The sequence below is a fragment of the Tiliqua scincoides genome, chromosome 3 (genome assembly GCF_035046505.1).
Source record: "Tiliqua scincoides isolate rTilSci1 chromosome 3, rTilSci1.hap2, whole genome shotgun sequence".
NCBI classification, from domain to species: domain Eukaryota; kingdom Metazoa; phylum Chordata; class Lepidosauria; order Squamata; family Scincidae; genus Tiliqua; species Tiliqua scincoides.
In genome coordinates this window covers 126,458,362-126,479,734 of record NC_089823.1, presented here as the reverse complement: position 1 = coordinate 126,479,734, position 21,373 = coordinate 126,458,362, and the positions used below count along the sequence as shown (strand labels likewise).

The 21,373-nt window shown below is 42.0% G+C and overlaps 1 protein-coding gene across 1 annotated transcript in view; it reads left to right on the top strand.

Annotated features, from left to right (window-relative positions):
- The window catches only part of VWA8 (von Willebrand factor A domain containing 8), a 127,518-nt gene that overhangs the window by 46,335 nt on the left and 59,810 nt on the right, over positions 1 to 21,373 (top strand). The window contains exons 19-25 of the mRNA XM_066619382.1: positions 176 to 282; positions 1,686 to 1,757; positions 11,100 to 11,176; positions 11,960 to 12,035; positions 12,868 to 13,003; positions 15,545 to 15,664; positions 18,960 to 19,165. Coding sequence (XP_066475479.1) covers positions 176 to 282; positions 1,686 to 1,757; positions 11,100 to 11,176; positions 11,960 to 12,035; positions 12,868 to 13,003; positions 15,545 to 15,664; positions 18,960 to 19,165 — 794 coding nt within the window. The remainder of the gene's footprint in view (positions 1 to 175; positions 283 to 1,685; positions 1,758 to 11,099; positions 11,177 to 11,959; positions 12,036 to 12,867; positions 13,004 to 15,544; positions 15,665 to 18,959; positions 19,166 to 21,373) is intronic.

Below are 21,373 nucleotides of genomic sequence, written 5' to 3'. Positions count from 1 at the left end.
CTAGATTCACTAGGCTTGCTTGGGATTCCTTCTCAGAAACTGGTAATGTACCTTATGTTCACTGTATCTGTGATTCTAACTTTAACAAAAATGAGAATGTTTTGTTGCATTTTTAGATATGCAGAACTGTGTTTGTGTACAAAACTATAACCTTAAATCTGTTTGAAACATTCAGGTGAGGTTAACTCAGGAGTCCTGAGAATTGGGACTGTCACCATCCCAGTTCACAACACATATGAGACAATGAAAGTCCCTGATGTTCTCTTCTATGAAAATGCCCAGGTAAATACTGTTCTCCGCTGAACAACTGCAGTCCAATTATTTATAATACAGTGCTGTTTACTTTTTTATTCATTAAGTAATTACATAGGTTGGAAGCAGGAACATTTAAGTCTTTAGGTGATTTAAGATGAGATGAGAAGACAAGTAATGCATAAGATGATATTTCTGTCTAACCAAGTAATTCTTCTGTAATAATGATAATTTCAATGTGTCACATTGAAACCTTAGATGGGGAAAAAAGGGAGAGCTTGATGATAGTGGATAGAATGGTACAGAAATTTTTGCTATTGCACCTGTGAGAAGAAACACAGCAGGTGTGGTCTGGTGGTTGAGTGGAAGGCTGTTGGAAGAATGTTAAGCAGGAATTGTCCTGGTTGAATTTTGGATGGGAAACTCAAAGCTGATAAAGTTGTCTTGAGACAACAGAAGCAGGAGGAGTCACTGTTTACAGCTTGACCAACCTGAAACTGCTCCTTCTGGAAGCTCAGAAGGCATACCCAGATGTCAGATGTGATGGCATGTGAAGGATTCCATGTGGAAGAAAAGGGTTCTATGAGCTGCTAGTAGAACAATTATTTTAAAAAGTCATTTGTACTTTACTATGGAGCTTTCTACGCCGCCTTAGGCATTTGCTTTGGCATGGGAAAGGCAGGATATAATTCTGTCAAATAAATAAAAAATAAACAAGATCATACCAAAGATGATTCCTATTCTTAAGGTCTTCTATTTTGTTTTGGAGCGCCCATGCTTTTTCTTCTGAGCAAGGACTTGTTCCTGAGTTTTGACGCCGAGACCATAGGCTTTACTTACTGAACATCAAGACTATAAATTCTGTTAGACATTTCTGCAGTGCTGAATTAAGGTGATTAAGTACATATGCCCTGCTTAAATCAATGTAAATTGAGCCATTGTGTCACTGAGCATGGTTGATTCAAGAGCACCTGGATTCCTCTGACTGATGTTGTATTGTGATGAACCATGGTGACTGCATTGAACATCTTTCTTTCGCTGTTTGAGCTATTTTGAGCATGACTGAACTGCAGCTAGGAACAAGGAAGACTCTTGGTTGGGAGGTGTGGCATATTTACTGGCATTAAATGCAGACCATCAAAACTAGGTGGCCATCTTCATGTGGCATGTAGCTCACCCCCTGATAATACATGCACTTTATGCACAAACACACTGATAATGTTGATCAGCTGGGATGCAAAAAATGCATTTTTAGAATTTGTTGACCATCTGGTTCAGTAGGACAGTTCTTTTGATCAGCCCATTTACAAACTGTTGTACCTCACTCATAGAGTTATGTGTATGTGAAGAAGTACAGTAAAACTATTTCAGTATTGCTAAGTGCTAACTTATTTTCTTGCAAGTTCTACAAAATGGTATTCTTTTCTCTTTAGCACATGATGGTAATGGAAGATATGTTAAAAGATTTTTTGCTTGGAGAACACCTTCTGTTGGTTGGCAACCAGGTAAGAGTAATCAAAGTTTTCTTGCTAGTGTATGTCTTTGTTTTATTTCTTGGAATGTTACAAATAATAACAGTAAACATTTATAAAGTGCTTTCTGAGTGCTCGAAGCACTTTGCGTGTAGTCCTACAACAACACTGCAGGATAAGTGAATATTATTAACCCTGTGAAAAAAGGAGAGAACACAACATCCTCTTATTCCAATTATATTTTGAATTTGACCTTCTGAAATATCGGGGAATTTCAGTAGGCTGCCACTGTATTAGGAATGTTTTGGGGCCAAAGAGAGGCCCCAGCAGGATGCACAATCCCTCCCTCCAGCTCACTGTCTCCAATAATGTCCTGCCCAGTGGTCTTCATGTAGCACTGGAAAAGCTGTCTGTTGAAAGCAGCCAGTCAGGTGACTGGTAAGGTATAAAAATGGATTTTATTCTAAAGCAAATTGTCGATGGGGGAGAGGGGTTGCAAAACAGACATAGTCAAGGTCAAAAAAGAAAGCAGACATACACAAAATTATAAACCTTAACATGTTTAGCTAAAATATTCCTAGCTACAATTTAGTTGAAATGTTGTAACTCACCACGGTACTCGACCACAAGTTGACCTCACAGATAAGTCAAGGGCAGGTTTTGAGCAAATAATACCATGGAATTTTCTATGACCCTCGGATAAGTCGGGGGTTAAACTTAGGGGGGTGTCTGACTATAGTTTTAACTGATTTTACCCGAGGCCAGATCCTGAAAAATAACTTACCACTAATTGTTACCTAAGAACTGTACAGTCTCTAATTTATTAAAAACATAGTAAAAGATCATAAGACACATTTTTATTCTTTTTAAATTCTGGTCTTCACCACTTTTTTGTAAACACTATCCGTGCACTGTAAACAACATACCAGTAGAACAGTGGTTCCCAACCTGGGATTCATGTACTCCCAGGAGCACTCAACAGAACCTTCAGGACCTTGAAAAAGAATGGCATAATGGCAGAAAAAATACTTTGCAGGGCCAGCAAGGCAGGAAGGAAGGTAGCTAGTTGGCTGTGAAAGCCCCACCAATAGCTGGTTTTTGATCATCAATTCATCTATGAATCAGTGATTGAAAACCAGCACAGTAAAAAAAGCTGAAACATAATATGGAAAATGATCAGTCACCCAGAATTTCTCAGCACACTTCTGGTGCAAAATGGTGCAAAGGCAGTCTTCTGTTCTTCAAACAGATAAAAAGAGAAAACACTGTGATAAATACATGAAGTCTGGGCTTTCATATGGAGATGAGGGCTTGTATTATTAATTACAAACATTTTGCTAATATGAAGGGTACAATTCATGAAAATGGGCTGCCAAGGGATATGCAAGTGAAAAAGGTTGGGAACCACTGCAGGAGATCCATGAATCAAATCCACCTTTAAGGTGTCTGGTATGTTAAGCCAGAAGCTCTACAGATAACATGCAACCCATAACACATAACTGCAATTCAATTCACAGCAGAGAGATGCAGCTGCATATATTTGCAACCCTTTTTACTCAGAAGTAGACCCACTGCTTTCCATGGGTGTTATTCTTAAGCAGTGTTGTATTGAATTGTAGCCTGGGACTTTGCTTCAAATGGAAAGGAGGATCCCATCCTGGTGTTGAATAAAAACAGATCTCTGCTAAATGCAAGCCTTTGCAAAACAGAACCAGGCTGCAACAGCATTTGCGAAATGGAACAGAGGAGAATAAAAGGTTAACTTTGGCTGGAATTTCCCATCGAAGTTACTATAGAAACTAATCTCTGCATTGCTTCTAATGACCTGCTTGAGCAAGAAACCAAACTTTTCAGAGCTGAAAAGCTCTGCCCTCTGATTGACCCAGAGATAAGGTGAAGTGATAATTAGAGCTTGATTACTTGGCAAAAATTTTACATACTATAGTTTACTTATGGTCTTTCATCCCCCAACAAAGAGAAGGAATCACTTCAAACTCTAATGAAAGATACCCCCCATTTTATTCAGTTTTTGGTTTCACTTTAGATAATCCCTGTTCAATTATTTCTCCTTTCTGCTACATTTGCCAGGACATGGTCAAGTGTCCTTGCCAGACTTCTAGTCTCTGTTAAGTGAGCTGGCATGCCCAGTTTGGCCTCAGGTTTGGCATGTCCAGTTTGGCCTCTAGCTCCATAAGAGCATAAGAACAGCCCCACTGGATCAGGCCATAGGCCCATCTAGTCCAGCTTCCTGTATCTCACAGCAGCCCACCAAATGCCCCAGGGAGCACACCAGATAACAAGAGACCTCATCCTGGTGTCCTCCCTTGCATCTGGCTTTCTGACAGAGCCCATTTCTAAAAATCCAGTAGGAGGAGCTAGAGACTAATGCCTTCTGAGATGAAGGAACTTTGGACACAAGCCTAACCAGGACTTACTCAGAAGTAAGTTCTATTTTGTTCAATGGGGCTTACTCTCAGGTAAGTGTGGTTAGGATTGCAAACTGTCTCCTAATGTTTCTCAAAGTGTGCTTCTAGAATTCCTGAGGCTCCCTTAGACTCCTTCTGGAGCTCCATGGGGAGACCATAAATGGCGCTGTGTCACTCCGCCATGCGCCAGTGCTCTGGGGCTCCCCAAGACTTTGTGCATGTACTGGTGGGGCTCCCTGAGACTCTTTAGGAGTGTAAAGGGCTCTGGAGACTGAAACATTTGAGAATCATTGCCCAAACAGTAGACAATGTGCTTGACTCATAACGGTGGTGATCCTGAAGTATTCCTCAATCCTGTTTGGGGGTATAAAGAACTTTAGGGGACCCTTTGGGGATGGAAATAGAAGGATTTTCTTTACAATCTCATGTTGCAGTTAGAGGATTGCCTTACCTAAGGCCATGTAGTAAGTTTATGGAAGAGGCGTGATTTGAACCTGGGAAAGCCAGGTTCTTAGCTTAATCTCTTAGCCACTTCACCATTTCTCACTAAATTTGAAACTGGACCACATCGGCTGGTGTAATTTAAGTATGCAAACCTATCTGTCAAAAAACAAATCAACAAAAAAGAGTATCTTCTACACAAGGCCTGTTTTGCCTTGCATTGGTTTAGTGTGTATATATATCTTTTTTGCTAGAGTTATTTAAAGGCTTTTTTCCCAGTGAACTGAGCATGGAATCCTGTACAAACTGGCAAATGATGTTAGATGTGGCCATCTGTCGCATAAAATTCAAATCTATTGGTTGTTCAATAATAGGCATATTTACAGTAAATCTCATTAAACTTGGAAGTCTGACATCTAAGTAAACCTGTTAATGATCACAGCACTGTTCTGTGTAGTTGGACTACTGAGACTGGGCAGCTCTTTTATGGTTTTCCATGCAACAGCTGCTAGGCCATATGGCTCTAAAGCTCTTGACTGTTTGCGCTTATTTTATATTAACCTGATGTATTAATTTGACTGAAATTTAATAATCTGCTAGAAATGCAGTTAAATAGTAGTCCAGTGGTTTTTTTTTGTATTATAATTGTGCTATAAAGTTCTTGTTCTGACATTGTCCAGCACCTAATGTTTATATTGGTCTTCTTTGCATCTGAGTGTGACAGATGGAGTCTCCTCAGCTGAAAGGGTGGGAGCCAGATCTCTGAGCATTTTGGAAAGATGTCGGACCAACAGGGGACATGAACCTGAAATATGGAAATAATCTGCTTATCCATAAAGCCTATGAATCCCCACTGGCAGCTTGAAAAATATAAAAGGATGTTCTATATCATATACTCTCTATATTTCAGGTTGAACTCTCGGTATCCACAAGGGTTCCGTTCCCAGAACCCCTTCGGATGCCAAAAATGGCGTTAAAGGAAATCCATTTAAAACACAATGTCCCTTTGCTCAGCAATTTAAAAATAGCTTTGCTTACCTTTTGTAATGCATGGCAGCAGGCAGATAACCAATCAATCAGTCTTTCTCCAGGTGCTTAAAAAGGCTTCACTCCAAGACAGCAACCCCTCCCTTCACCTGAAGTACAGAGGTGATAATCACTTTCACTTTGCATTCTTTCACTACTCAGGGGGAAAGGAGGGGTCACTTGTCTTGGAGTGAAGCTGTTCTAAATGCCTGGAAAGAGAGAGAGAGAAAGAGAGATTGTCTGCTGTAGTTACAATGGTAAACGAAGTTGTTACTAAAGGACATATTTCCTTTAATTTTAAGGGCCCTTATCATGTTGAGATAAAATTGCAGGTGAAAAATCCATGGATAATGAGGTTATACCTGTATTAAGAAGAATATTTATATACTGCTTTTCAACAAAAAGTAGTTCATAAAGTGGTTTCCATAGCTAAACAATTAAGGGCGCAATCCTAACCCCTTATGCAAGTGCTTTTTAGCACTGACATAAGGGCAATGCAGCTCGAAGGGAAGGGAACAAACATTCTCTTACTTTGAGGAGGCCTCTGTGAGTGACACCCAACTACAGGATGCAGCACATGGCCCATTGGCACTGCTATGCCAGTGCTGGAAAGGGGTTAGGATTGCGCCCTAAATGGTTCCCTGTCCCTGACTGGCTTACAGTCTAAAAAAGATGCTAAAAAGATGACAGCAGCAGCCACTGGTGAAGATGCCATGCCTGGGTCAAGGGGGGGCAATTGCTCTTCCCCTGCTAAATATAAGAAGAAACTACTTATCCTTCAACAGTTTCTGGGGAAATGTTCCCTAATTTCTACTAGTCGATTTCTTGGATGCCTCGGCTAACCCTGAGAGAATCTGTCCTCTTGATTCAATGCTCTGTAGACATTTTAAGATTCAGAATATTTTGAATGATTACTAACTGAGTGCACTCCTGTCCCCTCCAATTCCTGGTTTCTTAGCTTCTCAGGGGGCTAAGGTGCTGAGCCTGCCAAATGACGTGATTTTATTATTTTGTTTTAAATTATTTTGTTTCTGTGTTTTTTATATTTCGCTGTTAGCTGTCACAGAACTTTTAGTGAAAGGTGGAATAAATATGGAAAAATAAATAAAACCATACTGCTGCTAACTGCTCAATTAATAATTACCCCTGTTAACTGGGCAAAGAAGCACCTTTTAAAGTGGTGCCCTCTTATATTTTGCAGGGGAAATGCAACTGTCCCTCTTTACCCCAGCATGGTGTCTTTTCCAGTGGCTGATTCTGGTGCCTGTATTTTTTTTTTTTAAAGATTGTGAGCCCTTTGGGGGCAAGATATCATTTATTGGTTTATTTTACTATCTAAACTGCTTTGTGAACTACTCTTGTTGAAAGGTGGAATAGAAGTATTATTATTAATTCTTAGTCATACTGCAGTGCTCTTTAAGTGCATGCATAAGTGACTTTGCAGTGCACTGCATGCTACAAAGTGCTACAAAGTCACTGCAACTACCTCTTTAATTAAGAAGCCAACAGAGGAAGGGAAGCCTAAGGAAGCCTAAGCTTCTGATGGCAAGCATGGGCTGCACTGCAAAGTCACTGCAACTACCTAACTCAGGGGGCAATCCTAACCCTTTGTTCCCTTACCTCAGAGCTGTATTGCCCTTATGTCAGTGCTGGAAAGAACTGATATAAGGGGTTAGGATTGTGCCCTAAAGCTGCAATCCTAACCACACATTCCTGAGAGTAAGTCCCATTGAACAAAATAGAACTTACTTTTGAGTAGACCTGGTTAGGATTGTGCCCTAAAGCTGCAATCCTAACCACACATTCCTGAGAGTAAGTCCCATTGAACAAAATAGAACTTACTTTTGAGTAGACCTGGTTAGGATTGTGCCCTGAGCTTCCTATATCTTGGCAGTAGAGCTGTAAGGTTTATGCAATTCTTGAAGCCATTGGGGGGGGGGGGAGGAATGTTTTGAGGTTGGGGGTTGGAAAAATTGGGATGTGAGGAAAAATTAAAATATAGGCAATACTAATTTCCTTATCCAGTTCTAAACTTACTATCTAACTTGTACAGTCTTATGCATTTCTACTTAGAAGTAAGTCCAATTCAGTTTTTATTTGGGCTTAGGAAAAGCCTTGGCTTTATCCAAAAACAGAAGAAACAAGTAAATACACCATGCCAAGACCATGAGGTGGCAGCTGATGATTGTATATACCAGCCATTTTCAGTCTTTTTCAGCTCAGGGCCCACTGACAAGGCACTAAAGTTGTCAAGGCACGCTGCTAGTTTTTAATTACATTATTATGTTACAGTTAATTAAATTAATATAACTAAGGGCACAATCCTAACCAGGTCTACTCAGAAGTAAGTCCTATTTTGTTCAATGGGTCTTACTCTCAGGAAAGTGTGGTTAGGATTGCAGTCTAATACACTGAGGGCGCAATCCTAACTGGGTCTACTCAGAAGTGCTATTTTGTTCAATGGGGCTTATACTCAGGAAAGTGTGGTTAGGACTGCAGCCAAATACATTGAGGGCACAATCCTAACCAGCTCTACTCAGAAGTAAGTTCTGTTTTGTTCAGTGGGGTTTACTCTCAGGAAAGTGTGGTTAGGATTGCAGCCTTAGTTCATTACATGACAATTAAAGAAATTCCCAAGAAGCTTGTGTGGTTTCTGGAAAGGAGGAACAATATTTTGAAGTAGGTGATCAAACTGTTATCAGTTGATTTGCTTTGATATGTCAGGAAGTGTTGGTAAAGAGAGGTGAGACTGAGCACATACTGGAGGAATGTGGAGTGAGGAGCAGTGAGGAGATGTGGCTGAAACAAGTGCAGGATTCACTGGAGCGGGGGGAAGAGAGAAAATGCGAGGCAACTGATTCTGGACTTTGGAAGGTGGGGAAAAGGGAGGGGAGGGGCAGTAAGAGAGGGATTAACTGCAGTTTTGGTGGGGGAATGTGTGTGCAGGAGGAAAAGAGGTGGGGGGAGAAAAGCGTCAATTGCCTGCTAATGTAAGAAACAGTTCGACCAAGAGCCCAAGCCTCTGTGCGTCTACTCAGAAGTATAGTCAGTGGTGCTTACTCCTAGGTAAGTGTGGATAGGATTGTGACCCAGCACCCTTACTGCCAAAGCCTTGCCAGTGAAGGCAACGCACAGAGGGTCACTTTGGGGCATTGCAGGTAAGGAAAAGGGTCTCTCAGTGATCCTTTTCCAGCCACCTGCCTCCACCTTCTGGCTCGCTGCTCGCTCTCACTCCCTCCACGCTCTCACCACCAGGAACTCTTCCAGGCTTCTCTGGCTGCCCAATCAGCGCACGGGGCAGGCAGCAGCAACAGCAGGAGCCCCTTCGAGGACTGCTCCTTTTTCTCCTGCTGCCATGTGAGGCTCCAAGCAGCTGCTTTTCCCACGCGTGCAGCTGCTGCCTGACTCCTTGGCCCCACGGCACACCTGAGGCAGCCTCGCGGCACACAGCGGTTGAAAACCACTGGTATAGACTATGGCCAACAATCTATCTTTGAACCTCCCTTCCACCCTGCCAAGAAAATAAAGTCTGCTTCTAGCTTGAGTCTGGTAATCCGATCAGAAAAAAAAGATAAAGTTTGTCTGGCAAGACTTATTCTTGACAAATCCATATTAGCTTCTCATAATAATCCTGCATTGATACCAAGATGTGTATAGACTCAAAGTTTTGTAATTAGAGCCAAAGAGGGAGAAAAATGCCAATATGGAAGAACTCATGCAGCTCTTTTGATGTTAGATGAGCTTGTTCCCCACCCTGTGGTAAAGATGGTGGATAATGATTTTGTAAAAATATGACTCCTGTCACGTTTAGTTTGACCTGTAGCCTTATTTTCTAAAGCTTTTCATCCCCACTTGCAAGGAATGCAGAATCTCTGCCTTTAAATCTAGGAAGGGTTTTATCCTCCATCTCTTTCTCTAACAGGGGTGGCTAAGTGCTGTATTCTCAGAAGCATCTCTCTTTCCATACAGAAGCATACCTCATCTCCCTCATATGTGGTCAACCTCCATAGTAAAGTTGATGCTGTCTAGCAGTAAGAGCTCTCCAGTTAATGGAGCCCAAGTACACAGATGTAGCCAGAGCATAATATACAAAATTCCAATGAAGATGCAAAATTAAACACATGGATTTAGACTCTAGAATATATTCGCAAACCTTGAAAATGGCTTTTCTTTTAATCACTTGTGAAATTATGGGCAGTCACAGAATGTTACAGTTGGAAGGGACTTTGAAGGCAGAGCTGACCCACCAGTGATGTGGGCTGAGTCAAGTCCTAATCCAGACCCACTGTTGCAAATATGCCATAAGGCATGCTTCTGAACCTTACTGCGGGCCCACGCTGGAGCTAACCCAGAGTGAGTTTGTGCTGAGCCAGCTCCAGTGCTGGGCCTGCAGTCCGCCGTCTGGTGCTCCATAAGAACACTGGGTGGCAGAAAGGTAAGACAGGGTGGGGGGTGGAGAGGAGGTATTCCTGGGTGGGCAGGGGGAAAGTGTGGTGTGGTGGGAGTGGGGTGAGAGTGGGGCGAGAGTGGGGCGGGACTGGCAGAGCTCAGCTGCACTGGATCCAGCTGGAGCTGCACTGGACCATGCAACCCAACACGGGACTCTTGATTCTGTGCTGGTTAAAGAGCCACAACAAAATCGAGTAGCCCCACTGCGGGACTACTTCCCTTACCTGGAGGAAGGGAATAAATGTCCCCTTCCTCCAAAGAGCCACTGGTGACTGCCTGGTACGCTTAGGATGCCATGGCACTGCAGCAGCCCTGCATGCCAGGTAGCCCAGGATTGGGGTGCCCATTGCCTCAGGCCAGTCAGTTGAAACGTGTCCTTGCAAGTGAACCTGTCCTGCCAGTTGCCTTGCCTTGCTTCTGCACAGCAATGTTTAAGCAAATACCCTCAGCTGCCAGATTTGTTCAGAATGAGGTGGACAGACAAGTTGTCATCACCATTGCTCAGACAGTAGGAATAAAGTTGCTTCTAGCCCACCCAGGAGGTGGAAACGGAGAATTGCAGCCCTTTCTGACTTTGCCTGGAGGGTTGAAACAAGCAGACTAAAGCTTGCCCTCTTGTATAAAGCGCTATCCTATCACTGAGTGAAGAGATTACAGGAAGCTATTCAACTCTCACAAGAGCACACATCTGTCTTGTAGTGTGAAGAATTAGAAAAATGCTCACAGTTGATCTCATCTCCTGCTGCTGAGAAAAGGACTAAGTGCAGGAGCCAACCTTTTGGTGATCATCTCCTGAATCAGAAGGCCAACCTCCACTTTAAATACTATGACCAGAGCCCTTCCAAAAAAAAAATATTGAACATTGCTTCAGCCCTCGCATCTCATACGATTCTCATTCTTCTTGCACCAGAAACCATTTCAGTATGGTTACACAAAATGAAGGAGGTTTTGCTTAATGGTTGGCTTTCACTGACTATAAATAAATTTGAATTGTGCTCTGTTAATTTAAAAACTGTGACCGCTGTTTTTACAGGGTGTAGGAAAAAACAAGGTGGTTGACAGATTCCTTCACCTGTTAAATAGACCAAGAGAATATTTGCAACTGCATCGGTAAGCAATTCTTTGTATCTCTTTCACTGACTTCATTCTTTGGTTCTAGCTATCAGTTACACTAGATTTTTCAGACATACAGCTAGCAAAATATTGTGAGCTTCCTAATCACATCTGAGTTTCTGGAACCATAGTGACATTAAACAAGCCATCTGAGTCTTCCCTGCTTTTGCTAGCTTAACCCCTATGATGTGGAGTCTATGGGCGCAATCCAAACTGTGCCTTTGTCACAAATGGGCTGTAAAGCACGTCTGCACCTCCTCAAGAGTTGGCTGGGCCGGCGCAGGGACGCGCGCTGGCCCGCAGAGGCTGAATCCAGCCTCCTCACTGACTTGAAAGGGGAGGCTTGTGTTGGCCGAGCTCGGGGAGGAGGCGGGAGGGAGGCGTTCCAGGGCGGGGGGGAGCAAAAAACATCTGAAGAAAGCCCAACAACTGCCTCTAAAAGAGTGAGAAACTTCACATTTAGTAGATTTTCCCTCAGGGATGTTCTTTGCCAGCTAAGCTATGTTACTGCTTTTATTTCATTTTATATCAGGATAGTGGTTTTTTTCCCCATAAAACAGATTCTCTGTCTCTCACTGGGAATGACAAGACCCCCCGCCCCCCGCCCCCAACAAAACAACCCTTGGGGAGGGCAGGGACAAATTAGTAAATATTTGGAATTCATTTGAGCTTGAACATCCAGGGAAGGCACCTGTTGTGTTGGCTTCTTTTTCAGAAGGTAAGTTATTTTTCTCTCCTTTTGACTTCATATAAAATTTGTGTATTTTTGTTTTATCTTAGAGACACAACTGTACAAAGTCTGACACTGCAGCCTTCCGTTAAAGATGGCCTTATTGAATATGAGGATTCCCCACTAGTAAGTCACCTTTGATTTATGACAGACAGAAATAATTATTTTTCTTTTATGTCTCATGAATTCAAAGTCCTGTTAAAGTTTTAAGAAAACAAAATAATATCCTGGAATATTCTTTCTCTTTTCAAATCTTAGCACACATTCTAACGTGGGTGTGAGGCACGATTCTGGCTTGGCCTAGCAAAATTGTGTTGCATCCATTCCACACCAACAAGAGAAGCCACAATATTATCTCTTAGTTTTTTATTCCTTATTCTTTTAGTTTATTAAGAAATAGCTTCAATTACCAAAAGAAGGTCCTATTCAAAGGTTGCAGGGAAAAATGGCAATGCAGATTCCCAAACTGTCTGTCATGCATGGCCACTGACATCACCGTTTTGAACTTATTGCAGGTTGTAGATTGCAGGTCATGGTGGAATTTAGGTTGCATGTGTGTGCCCACACACTGATATTGAATGAATAAGTTCTACTGAGTACCTAAAATGTGAACAATTACATGTGCCTTAAAGGTTATTATTTGGGGAGGGGGTTACATTTCTGCTCTGTATTGTGTGATGTATGTGCAGTACAATTTTCTGCTCAGATATATGGTTCAGTGAGTTCATAGTGATCTACTCCCAGGCAATTGTTTTAGAATTGCAACCAAATAGACAGAATTTAACTTTACATTACTATTGAATAGCTTACAGAATTAATAATGCACAGCCCAATCCTATCCACACTTTCCTGAGAGAAAGCCCCATGGACTCAAATGGGATTTACTTCTGAGTAGACATGCATAGGATTGGACTGACAGTTTCTTATTTGTGTGTGATATCTAAACACATTTTTCCAGGTGAAAGCTGTCAAGATGGGACACATACTAGTAATTGATGAGGCAGACAAGGCACCAACAAATGTTACTTGCATTTTAAAAACTTTAGTGGAAAGTGGAGAAATGATTTTATCAGATGGAAGGCGCCTTGTTGCCAGTAAGTAACCCCAGAAGTCTTTCTTTCAGCAGTTGTGTTTGTTGCAAGTAAATATGCTATGAATAGTTAAACTGTCACGTAGATTGAAATAACCTTCTCTGTACTACTTTTGAAGAGTATTGGGCTTGGGTTTCCTTCCTGGTGTGTTAACCAATATCTATAATAATTTAGCAAACAGCAACCCAAAATTCCAAAGGTAGCTGTCTGTTTTATTTATACATAGTATGCATATTCAACCAAGGCAGTAACAACACTATCAGAATAATTATGCAATAAAGGTTACAATCCTAACCACACTTTCCTGAGAGTTAGCCCCATTGAACAAAATAGGACTTACTTCTGAGTAGACCTCGTGAGGATTGTGCCCAAAAAGTGTTTATTTCCCTGGGAAACATGCTTTTATTTATTCAGACTATTCAGCCGAGTGGACCTCAAGGCAGTTACAATTGCAATACCCACTGCCCTGCCACACACACCCCCCCCCATTTATGCATACCCAACCAGCAGTCCTTAGCCCTTTTCAGAGGCCAGAGAGTGCTTACTTTCTGTTATCAGTCCACGGGAACCTGGAAGTTCTTAGTGGCTGGGAGGGGAAAAGATAACTCCTTTCGGCTGCTTGCTGGCTGGTTAGGGCTACAGTGGTCTGCCTCTTGTAATGATGTTGTTACTGGAAGGCAAGCCATGCAGCCTTCCAGTGCCTCTAGTCTTCTGGCTGTTGGCAGAAACTTCATTTCTGAAGTCCTTTGGCAACTGATGGAGCAGAGTTTTGTTTTAAATACCACCAGTCAATATTGTGGTCTTGACCTGGATGACCTAATTGTATCTGTTATTCAGAAAATACCTTTAATATTAACTATATGAAGAGAATAGTAAAGTTCGTCCAACTGTATCAACAGTTTCAGAAAACAAAATAAAATGTAGGACTAGAAAAATAGATAGAGATGCAAAAGACTGTCCTCCTATCTATGTATGTGTAATTACAAATTTGGGACACAAACAGATTGGTAAGCTGAAGACTGGTAGCCAGGCTTGTAAACCTGGCAGATAAATGCTTATCATGAACTGTACTGATCATTCTCCATGCAACCACTTGTGCAACAATAAGAGTAAACATCTTATTGTACTGTACCACTTACATTCAGGTAAACTGGCATTAATTTTTCATAACTCCATGATGCAGATAGCGCAGGAGTGTCAAGCATACAGCCTGCAGTCTAGATATGGCCTGCAGAAACTATTTATCTGGCCCATGTGGTGAATGATGATCCTGTGATTGATGATGATGATTGCTGACTCGGCCGCTGCATGCTCATGCTGAGTCCCCTTATGTTCTTGCCTCACCTGCTTAGCTAGCAGCAGCAGCAACCTCCTCCACCTGCACACAATAATAACTCTGCCTTGTTCTCTCTCCATGCATGTGTCTATGTAGCTTCCCTTGTGCTTGGCTGTTGCTGACAGCTTCATCTTTTCCTTCCAGGCACTCCCTGCCAGCTGCACTGCCTATGGGAAGCAATGGGCTTCAGCTTGAGCTCAGCCTTTGCTTGGGCCAGGCAACAGCCACTCCTGTCCCATACTACCCACTTCATTTCTCAGAAGGCTTTGCATGGCTCTGGACAGGGTTCCAGTCCATGTGTCCAAAAAATGTGAGGCTGCGTAACAAAAATTAGGAAAGTTCAGAGTGACAGTAACAGCAAGCATAGATGCTAGGTCTTTTCCACAACTGGAAATGAATTTCCCTCATCCTATAGGCTAGTGGTTCCCAAACTCCTACAAGGTAGTTTGCTACCCCGCAGATGCCTCTGCAGGGCTCCCCAAATCTCAGAAATTGAGAAAAGGTATTGGAACTCACTTGTGGTTTTTAGTTGTGAATCCAAAAGTGGGTTTGATTGCTTTTTTCAGTTTCTGAGGATTGGGGAGCTCTATGGAGCTCCCCACACCCCCTCCTGGATCTACTTGTAGGAGGTAAGCAAACCCCCTGTCTGTTCCCAGCAGCGGCTTGTTCCTGGGGATCACACTGCTGCCTTTCCAGCCCCTTAAAGGGGCATAAGGCCAGTTCTTCCCAGGCTGGTGAGTCATGATCCACCAGTTTGGGAACCACTGCTGTAGGCCATTGAGCAAACTTGTTTTGTGTCCATGCATCAAAGCCTCCAGCCTGAATAAAAAATAGCAAAATAGTGGGGGAGGGGGAGGGATTTTAGGCATTGGATATGAGACAGTCTGACAGGAGCTCTGAATGGAGCACTCTTTATTTTAAAGCAATTTGTTGGAAGTTGAGCTTTTGCGAAATGGCTAAGAACATTTTATTTGCATGACTTCATGCTTTGGAAATGATGTTAACTATGATGCAGATATTTTCAGACAAATGTAGTTTTTGCTGCTGTATATGGCAAACCATAAGACAAAACGGACATTGAATTTTGCTTTACTAGCTACGTGTGTGTGGGTACAGTTCAATGCAGAATTACAAATGTTTATTTATAATCACTATAACAACTACCCTTATAAAATTAAAGTTGTTAATCAAAAAAATTTTTTCCCCAGATCCTGCTAGTGTAAATGGGAGAGAAAATGTCATACAAATTCATCCAGATTTTAGGATGATAGTTTTAGCTAACAGACCTGGATTTCCTTTTTTGGGGAATGATTTTTTTGGAACATTGGGTAAGTACAGTACTTTATAAAATGCTATACTGTATTTTGTACAGAACTTAGTATAATAGCTTTGATCTTCTCTTGAATAGAAAAATGTAAAGAAAGCAATTTGAATTTTTTTAAAATTAACTGTTTCACAGCCCAATCCTATCCACACTTTTCTGGGAGTAAGCCCCATTGGCTTTAATGAGACTTACTTCTGAGTAGACATGCATAGGATTGGGCTGTCAGACTTCTTCAGTCATATAGTCACATACCACTTGGGAATGAGTTGCATGTTGATCATATTTAAGGCCATCCAAATGTATTAAAATAAGGGCATTTGAATTGGAAATAATTTTGTTACACAAACCACAAAACATGCTCTTTTCGGACTTATAGTAGGAAGGAATACTGTATCCTTTGTTTACTTTCACAAAGTGGTTTGAGATGGGACACTGGGATCCAAAGACTTATGGAGCTATCCTATAATGATGTTCTGCAAATACCATTGGTTCATTTAGCCCCACAAGGTCAATTCTGCTCAGCAGTGGTTCTGCAAGCTTCAGGCAGAGGGTCTTTAGAACTTTCCCCAGTTTTGTAAACAGATATTTTTAAGTAGAAATGCTTACGAAACCTGGTTGCATGCTAGTGTGTGTTTCTCTACTGAGTTGGCATCTCAGTATTCAGCTAGTGGATCTCCTTTCAATATTGCATCCTTTGAAGTATACCTGATGTACATCATCTAATGAATTGACTTCCAAAATACCAACCAATATAGGTTTAACTCGGTTTAACACGGTTTAACGATATAGGTTTAGCAAGGATGTATCCTGGCTCCATCTTTGTTTACTCTTTTCTTAGACGAGCTTGCTCCTTTTTAAAGCCAAATTTACATTACCCCAAATTGGATTCTTCATGTATACCAATACTTTTGTATGCAGATGATGCAGTACTGCTTTCTCACTCCCATATTGGGCTAAGATGAGCACTGAATAGAACTCTTGAGTATTTGGCTATTAATAAATTGAAACTGAACTTTGAAAAATAAAAAATTTTAGTGTTCTGTAAAACATGGAAGCCTCAGAATTGGACAATTAAGGGGGAAAAAATAGAAGTTAAGAACTTCAAGTATTTGGGTGTCCATCTCCAGCATAACACCGCATGAACTACTCAGCTTGACAGAGCAATCAATTTAGCCAACTTTACTGCTCACTCTATCAAGCGCTTTTATTATAACCAGGGCAATTGTTTTGTCCCTGCGGCAGTAAGGATATTTAATGCCAAGGTGGTTTCCCAGTTATTATTTGGCGTTTCTATTTGGATCGGAGCTGTTAATCATTTATTGGAGAGAGAACAGGCTAAATTCCTCAGGAAAGTACTGGGTCTTCCTAACTGTGTGCCACACACTGCAGTCTGTCTGGAAACTGGACAAACGTTAATTGAAACAAAAGTATGGCTGAGGACAGTTAAGTCCTGTCCTGTTAAGACAGCTTGGAGTACATTATTGTTCAGATCCACGGAGCCTTCTCCATCAAGTGCTTGTAGAAAGCTGTGTCCCGAAGTGGCTGACTATTGTGGAACATAAGATCAGAACCGTGGGTTTAGATTTCGATTCCTTGTGCTTACTATCTCAAATAGAAGCATTCCGGAAGATCAAGCAAAGATCTTTAGATAGAGAAAATCATAATCTATATTCTATGGCAAATAAGGTTTGCTCCCCCTTGAATCTGATGGTGGCGGTGAAACCCGGAAAGATGGTTGCATATTTCTGAGTTCTGAGGAACGTCGTGTTTTTTCACTCACTAGATTTAATGTTTTACCATCAGAAGTCCTGTTTGGTAGATTTAGCGGGAGGCCTTATTCTGCTAGATGCTGCTCCTGTAATCAGGACTGCATTGAAATTCTCCAACATATGTTACTGCAGTGCCCTATATATGAGGATATCAGAGCCAAATACTTAATCCCTATTCTAGTAGACAAGAAGGAATATCCTGATGATGTTAAAATACAGCATTTGTTGAGTTATGTTTCCAGCAATGTAACTGAGAGGGTGGTGGTTTATTTACAGCAAATGTTGGCAAAAAGAATTAAGGGATTACACCTAACTGACAGTATATCTTTATGAGGTAAATACTCTGAACCTCCTTGATAATCATATAGCCTCAGTATTAATATTAATTACCTTAGGTCTGCATCTGCTGCTGCTGTTGTTGTTGTTGTTGTATCTGTATTATATGCCAATAAAGGTCTGTTTGAGTTTGAGTTTACCTGTTGATGTCACTGAACTACTAGCTAACACCAAAAATAATATTAAGAGTGCAATCCTTACCTGGCCATTGACCAGTGCAAGTCACTTGCAGCAGCTCAGGAATGTCATGTACGTGCTATAAAGCACATTCGCACCTCCTTTAGAATAGGCTAGGCTGCCACAAGGATGTGCGCCAGCACTGAGGGTTGGAGAAGGTGGTGACAGAGCAGAACAGGGGTGTTTGGGGGGGACACGGGGAGGGAGGACCGGGCCCAGGAAGGGGGTGGGACTGGCCTGGGCAACTTAACCCAGATCCTAACCTCGCTGTTGCTCAGCCCAGCATTACACTGAGCTGCTCAGGTTTTGCTGGAGCAGATCCAAGTAGCCCCATAGGGGTGGCTGGCACGCAACACAGGGTAAGGGAATAAATATCCTCTTAATCTGAGTTGCATGGCAGCCACCCATAACCTGCACTGGATATGGCACAGGCCACTTGGCTTGCCTATTCAAGTGGAGTTTAGGCCAGATCCCAACCCCTTCTCCCAGGGAGTTTGGAGCAACTTGAAGCCGCTCTGCTCTCCTTGAACTTGTGCCACCTCCTGTGGTGGTGCAGGTCCAAGAAGACCCATTGGGGCCAGGGCGCCTTGCCCAGGGGTAAGGGGAAAAGTTTCCCCTTGCCTCTGGCTGAGCTGATTCTGACCTGTATCCTGCACTGGATACAGCGCAAGCCTCTTGGCTTGCCTGTTCCCTTAGTGTCATTATATACCCCTGCTAATTGGGTAAGAGGCACTTTTTCAAGTGGGTGCTCCTTTTTTTAGCAGGGGGAGAGTAACTGGCCCACCTCACCCCAGCACTGTCTGTTCTAGTGGCTGTCTGCTGGTATTCCTTGGCATCTTTTTAGATTGTGAGCCCTTTTGGGACAGGGAGCCATTTAGTTATTTGATTTTTCTCTGTAAACCGCTTTGTGAACTTTTAGTTGAAAAGTGGTATATAAATACTGTTAATAATAATAATAATAATATACCACTACCACTACTTTTACATAACTCTCTATTCATCTCTTGTTTCTTTTAGGAGATATTTTTAGCTGCCATGCAGTTGATAATCCTAAACCAGATTCAGAGATTGCAATGCTTCGACAGTATGGACCTCAGGTTCCTGAACCAGTTTTAGAAAAACTGGTGGCTGCTTTTGGAGAGCTCAGAAGCTTAGCTGACCAAGGAATTATCAATTATCCTTATTCAACTAGAGAAGTAGTGAATATTGTAAAGCATTTGCAGGTACAGTATACCTATTCCAGATATTGGGTAATTCCAGTTCACTGTGTAAATAATGGCATTAGACTTGCAAAAACTTTTTAAAGTGTATATTGAATTTTGTAAAGCATTAAATATTTGCAGAGCATATCTAAGTCATTAGATACTGCACTTTTAAGTTCTGTTGGTCTAATCCAGGGAAGGTTATTCACAATTCATTCCTTTTGAAATTCATAAGATGGGTTAGTTCAGCACAGTAAAAAAGCTGAAATGTATATGGAAAGTAATCCATCACTAGGAATTTCTCAGGACACTTCTGGTGCAAAACAGTGCAAAGGCATAGTCTTCAGTTCTTCAAACAGATAAAAAGGGAAATACTGTGATGAATACTGTGATGAATAGTTTTCAATTTCATATAGAGGAGATGAGGGCTTATATTATTAATATTAATTAGAAACATTTAGCTAATATGAGGGGTACAGTTTATGGAAGTGGGCTGCCAAGGGGCATGCAAGTGAAAAAGGTTGGGAACCACTGCAGAAGAACCATTAATCAGATCCTTCTTTAAGGTGCCTGGTGTGTTAAGCCAGAGTCTCTACATATAACATACAAGTTAAAACACATAACTGGGAATGTGCAATTCAGTTCACAGCAGAGAGATTAGCAACAAGGAATGACTGTGAGCAAGTGCAGCTGCACATAGTTTCAATTCTATTTACTCAGAAGTAGACCCACTGTTTTCCATGGGTGTTATTCTTAAGTAATGGTGCATTGAATTGTAGCGTGGAACTTGGTTTCAAATGCAAATGAGGATTACATCCTGGTGTTTAAAAAAACAGACCCCTGCAAAGCATTTGCAAAATGGCTGCAGCAGGTTCTGCTAAAGAGAAGGAGGCTTGCTTTTTTTCATCATGAGGAGAATAAAAGGTTAACTTTGGCTGCAGCTTTGCCCTGCAAGGGCAGATTGTCTTGGAGATTAACAGCCCTCTATTTCTGCATTGCTTCTCCCATTGCTGGGACTTGCTTGAAAAGCACTTGCCCTGATGACCTTGTAGATAAGGCAAGGTGATGATCTAAGCTTATTGGCAGAAATTTCTTGCCCTATAGACCAGTATCTACAGTACCTGTTTCCTCCATTTTGTTTTTGTTTTATAGGTTGTGTTGTAAAATTCATTGCCTGAAGGAAAAAAGTGTTGTGAGTTTCAGTTCAGCAGTAATATAATCAATTCTATTGAGCCTTTGCAATGGCAGAACATGTGATCTGCCCGTGCAGGCTGTCACAAATATACCATAAAGCATGTTGCAACATGCCAGTTAGGATTACTGGCAGGAAGGCCTGTGCCATCCTGCTGGTGCCAGCGTAGGGAGCAGCACACATAGACACCGTAACTGCCATGCCGAGTAACGCAGGGCCAGGGAGGGGGTTGAATGAGGCAGGGGTGGGTTTTGACAGGGACAGGAGTGGGTGGGTCAGAACTGGGAGAGGGTGGGATTGGCAGCAGCAGATCATGCCATATCCTGTCCCCCCTACCTGAACCTGATCCTCTGACACAGATGCACATGGACTTGCGCCAGCCATATAACTTGTGCAGGTTCAAGTAGACCCATTGTGTAGGCAGAGGCTTTCCCTGGAGCAAAGGCTTGAATGTCCTCTTACCTTGCGGAGACCTCCCTGCAAAATTTCCCCACAGGATGCAGCACAAGCCACGCTGGCACCGCTGCATTAGTGCAGGGGAATTCTGTTAGGATTGGGTTGCCCATGTATATTAAGAGAGACCATTTCAAATGGCCCTTTTGGAAAGAGGATGGCCAGTTCTAAACATTAAGTTACAGTCCTAGGCAAATGTCTCAGTTTGTCTGCTGCTGAACTTGCTGCTACTTCTCAGCTAAGGTCCTTTTGAAAGCAGCACCTGAGCCTCCTGCTGATGACATCACCACTCCTGCTCTAGGAGAAATCCTGGAGCTCCTCTTCCTCCTTACCATATCCTTGAGTACTTCCTAGTTGAACCTAGGATGGTGAACCCATGACATGTGTGTCAAAAGTGACATACCATGATGTTTTGGGTCACGCGCCAGTGTTCACCAACATTTAACAACCGAGTTTGTCATTTATTTGACAATTTTTGTCAATTATTTGACATTTCTTTATACAATATATAGCACCACATTTGTTTGAACTGCATTTTTAAAAATTAAATGAATATGTAAATCACTGTTTCTCTTTTGTTGAGA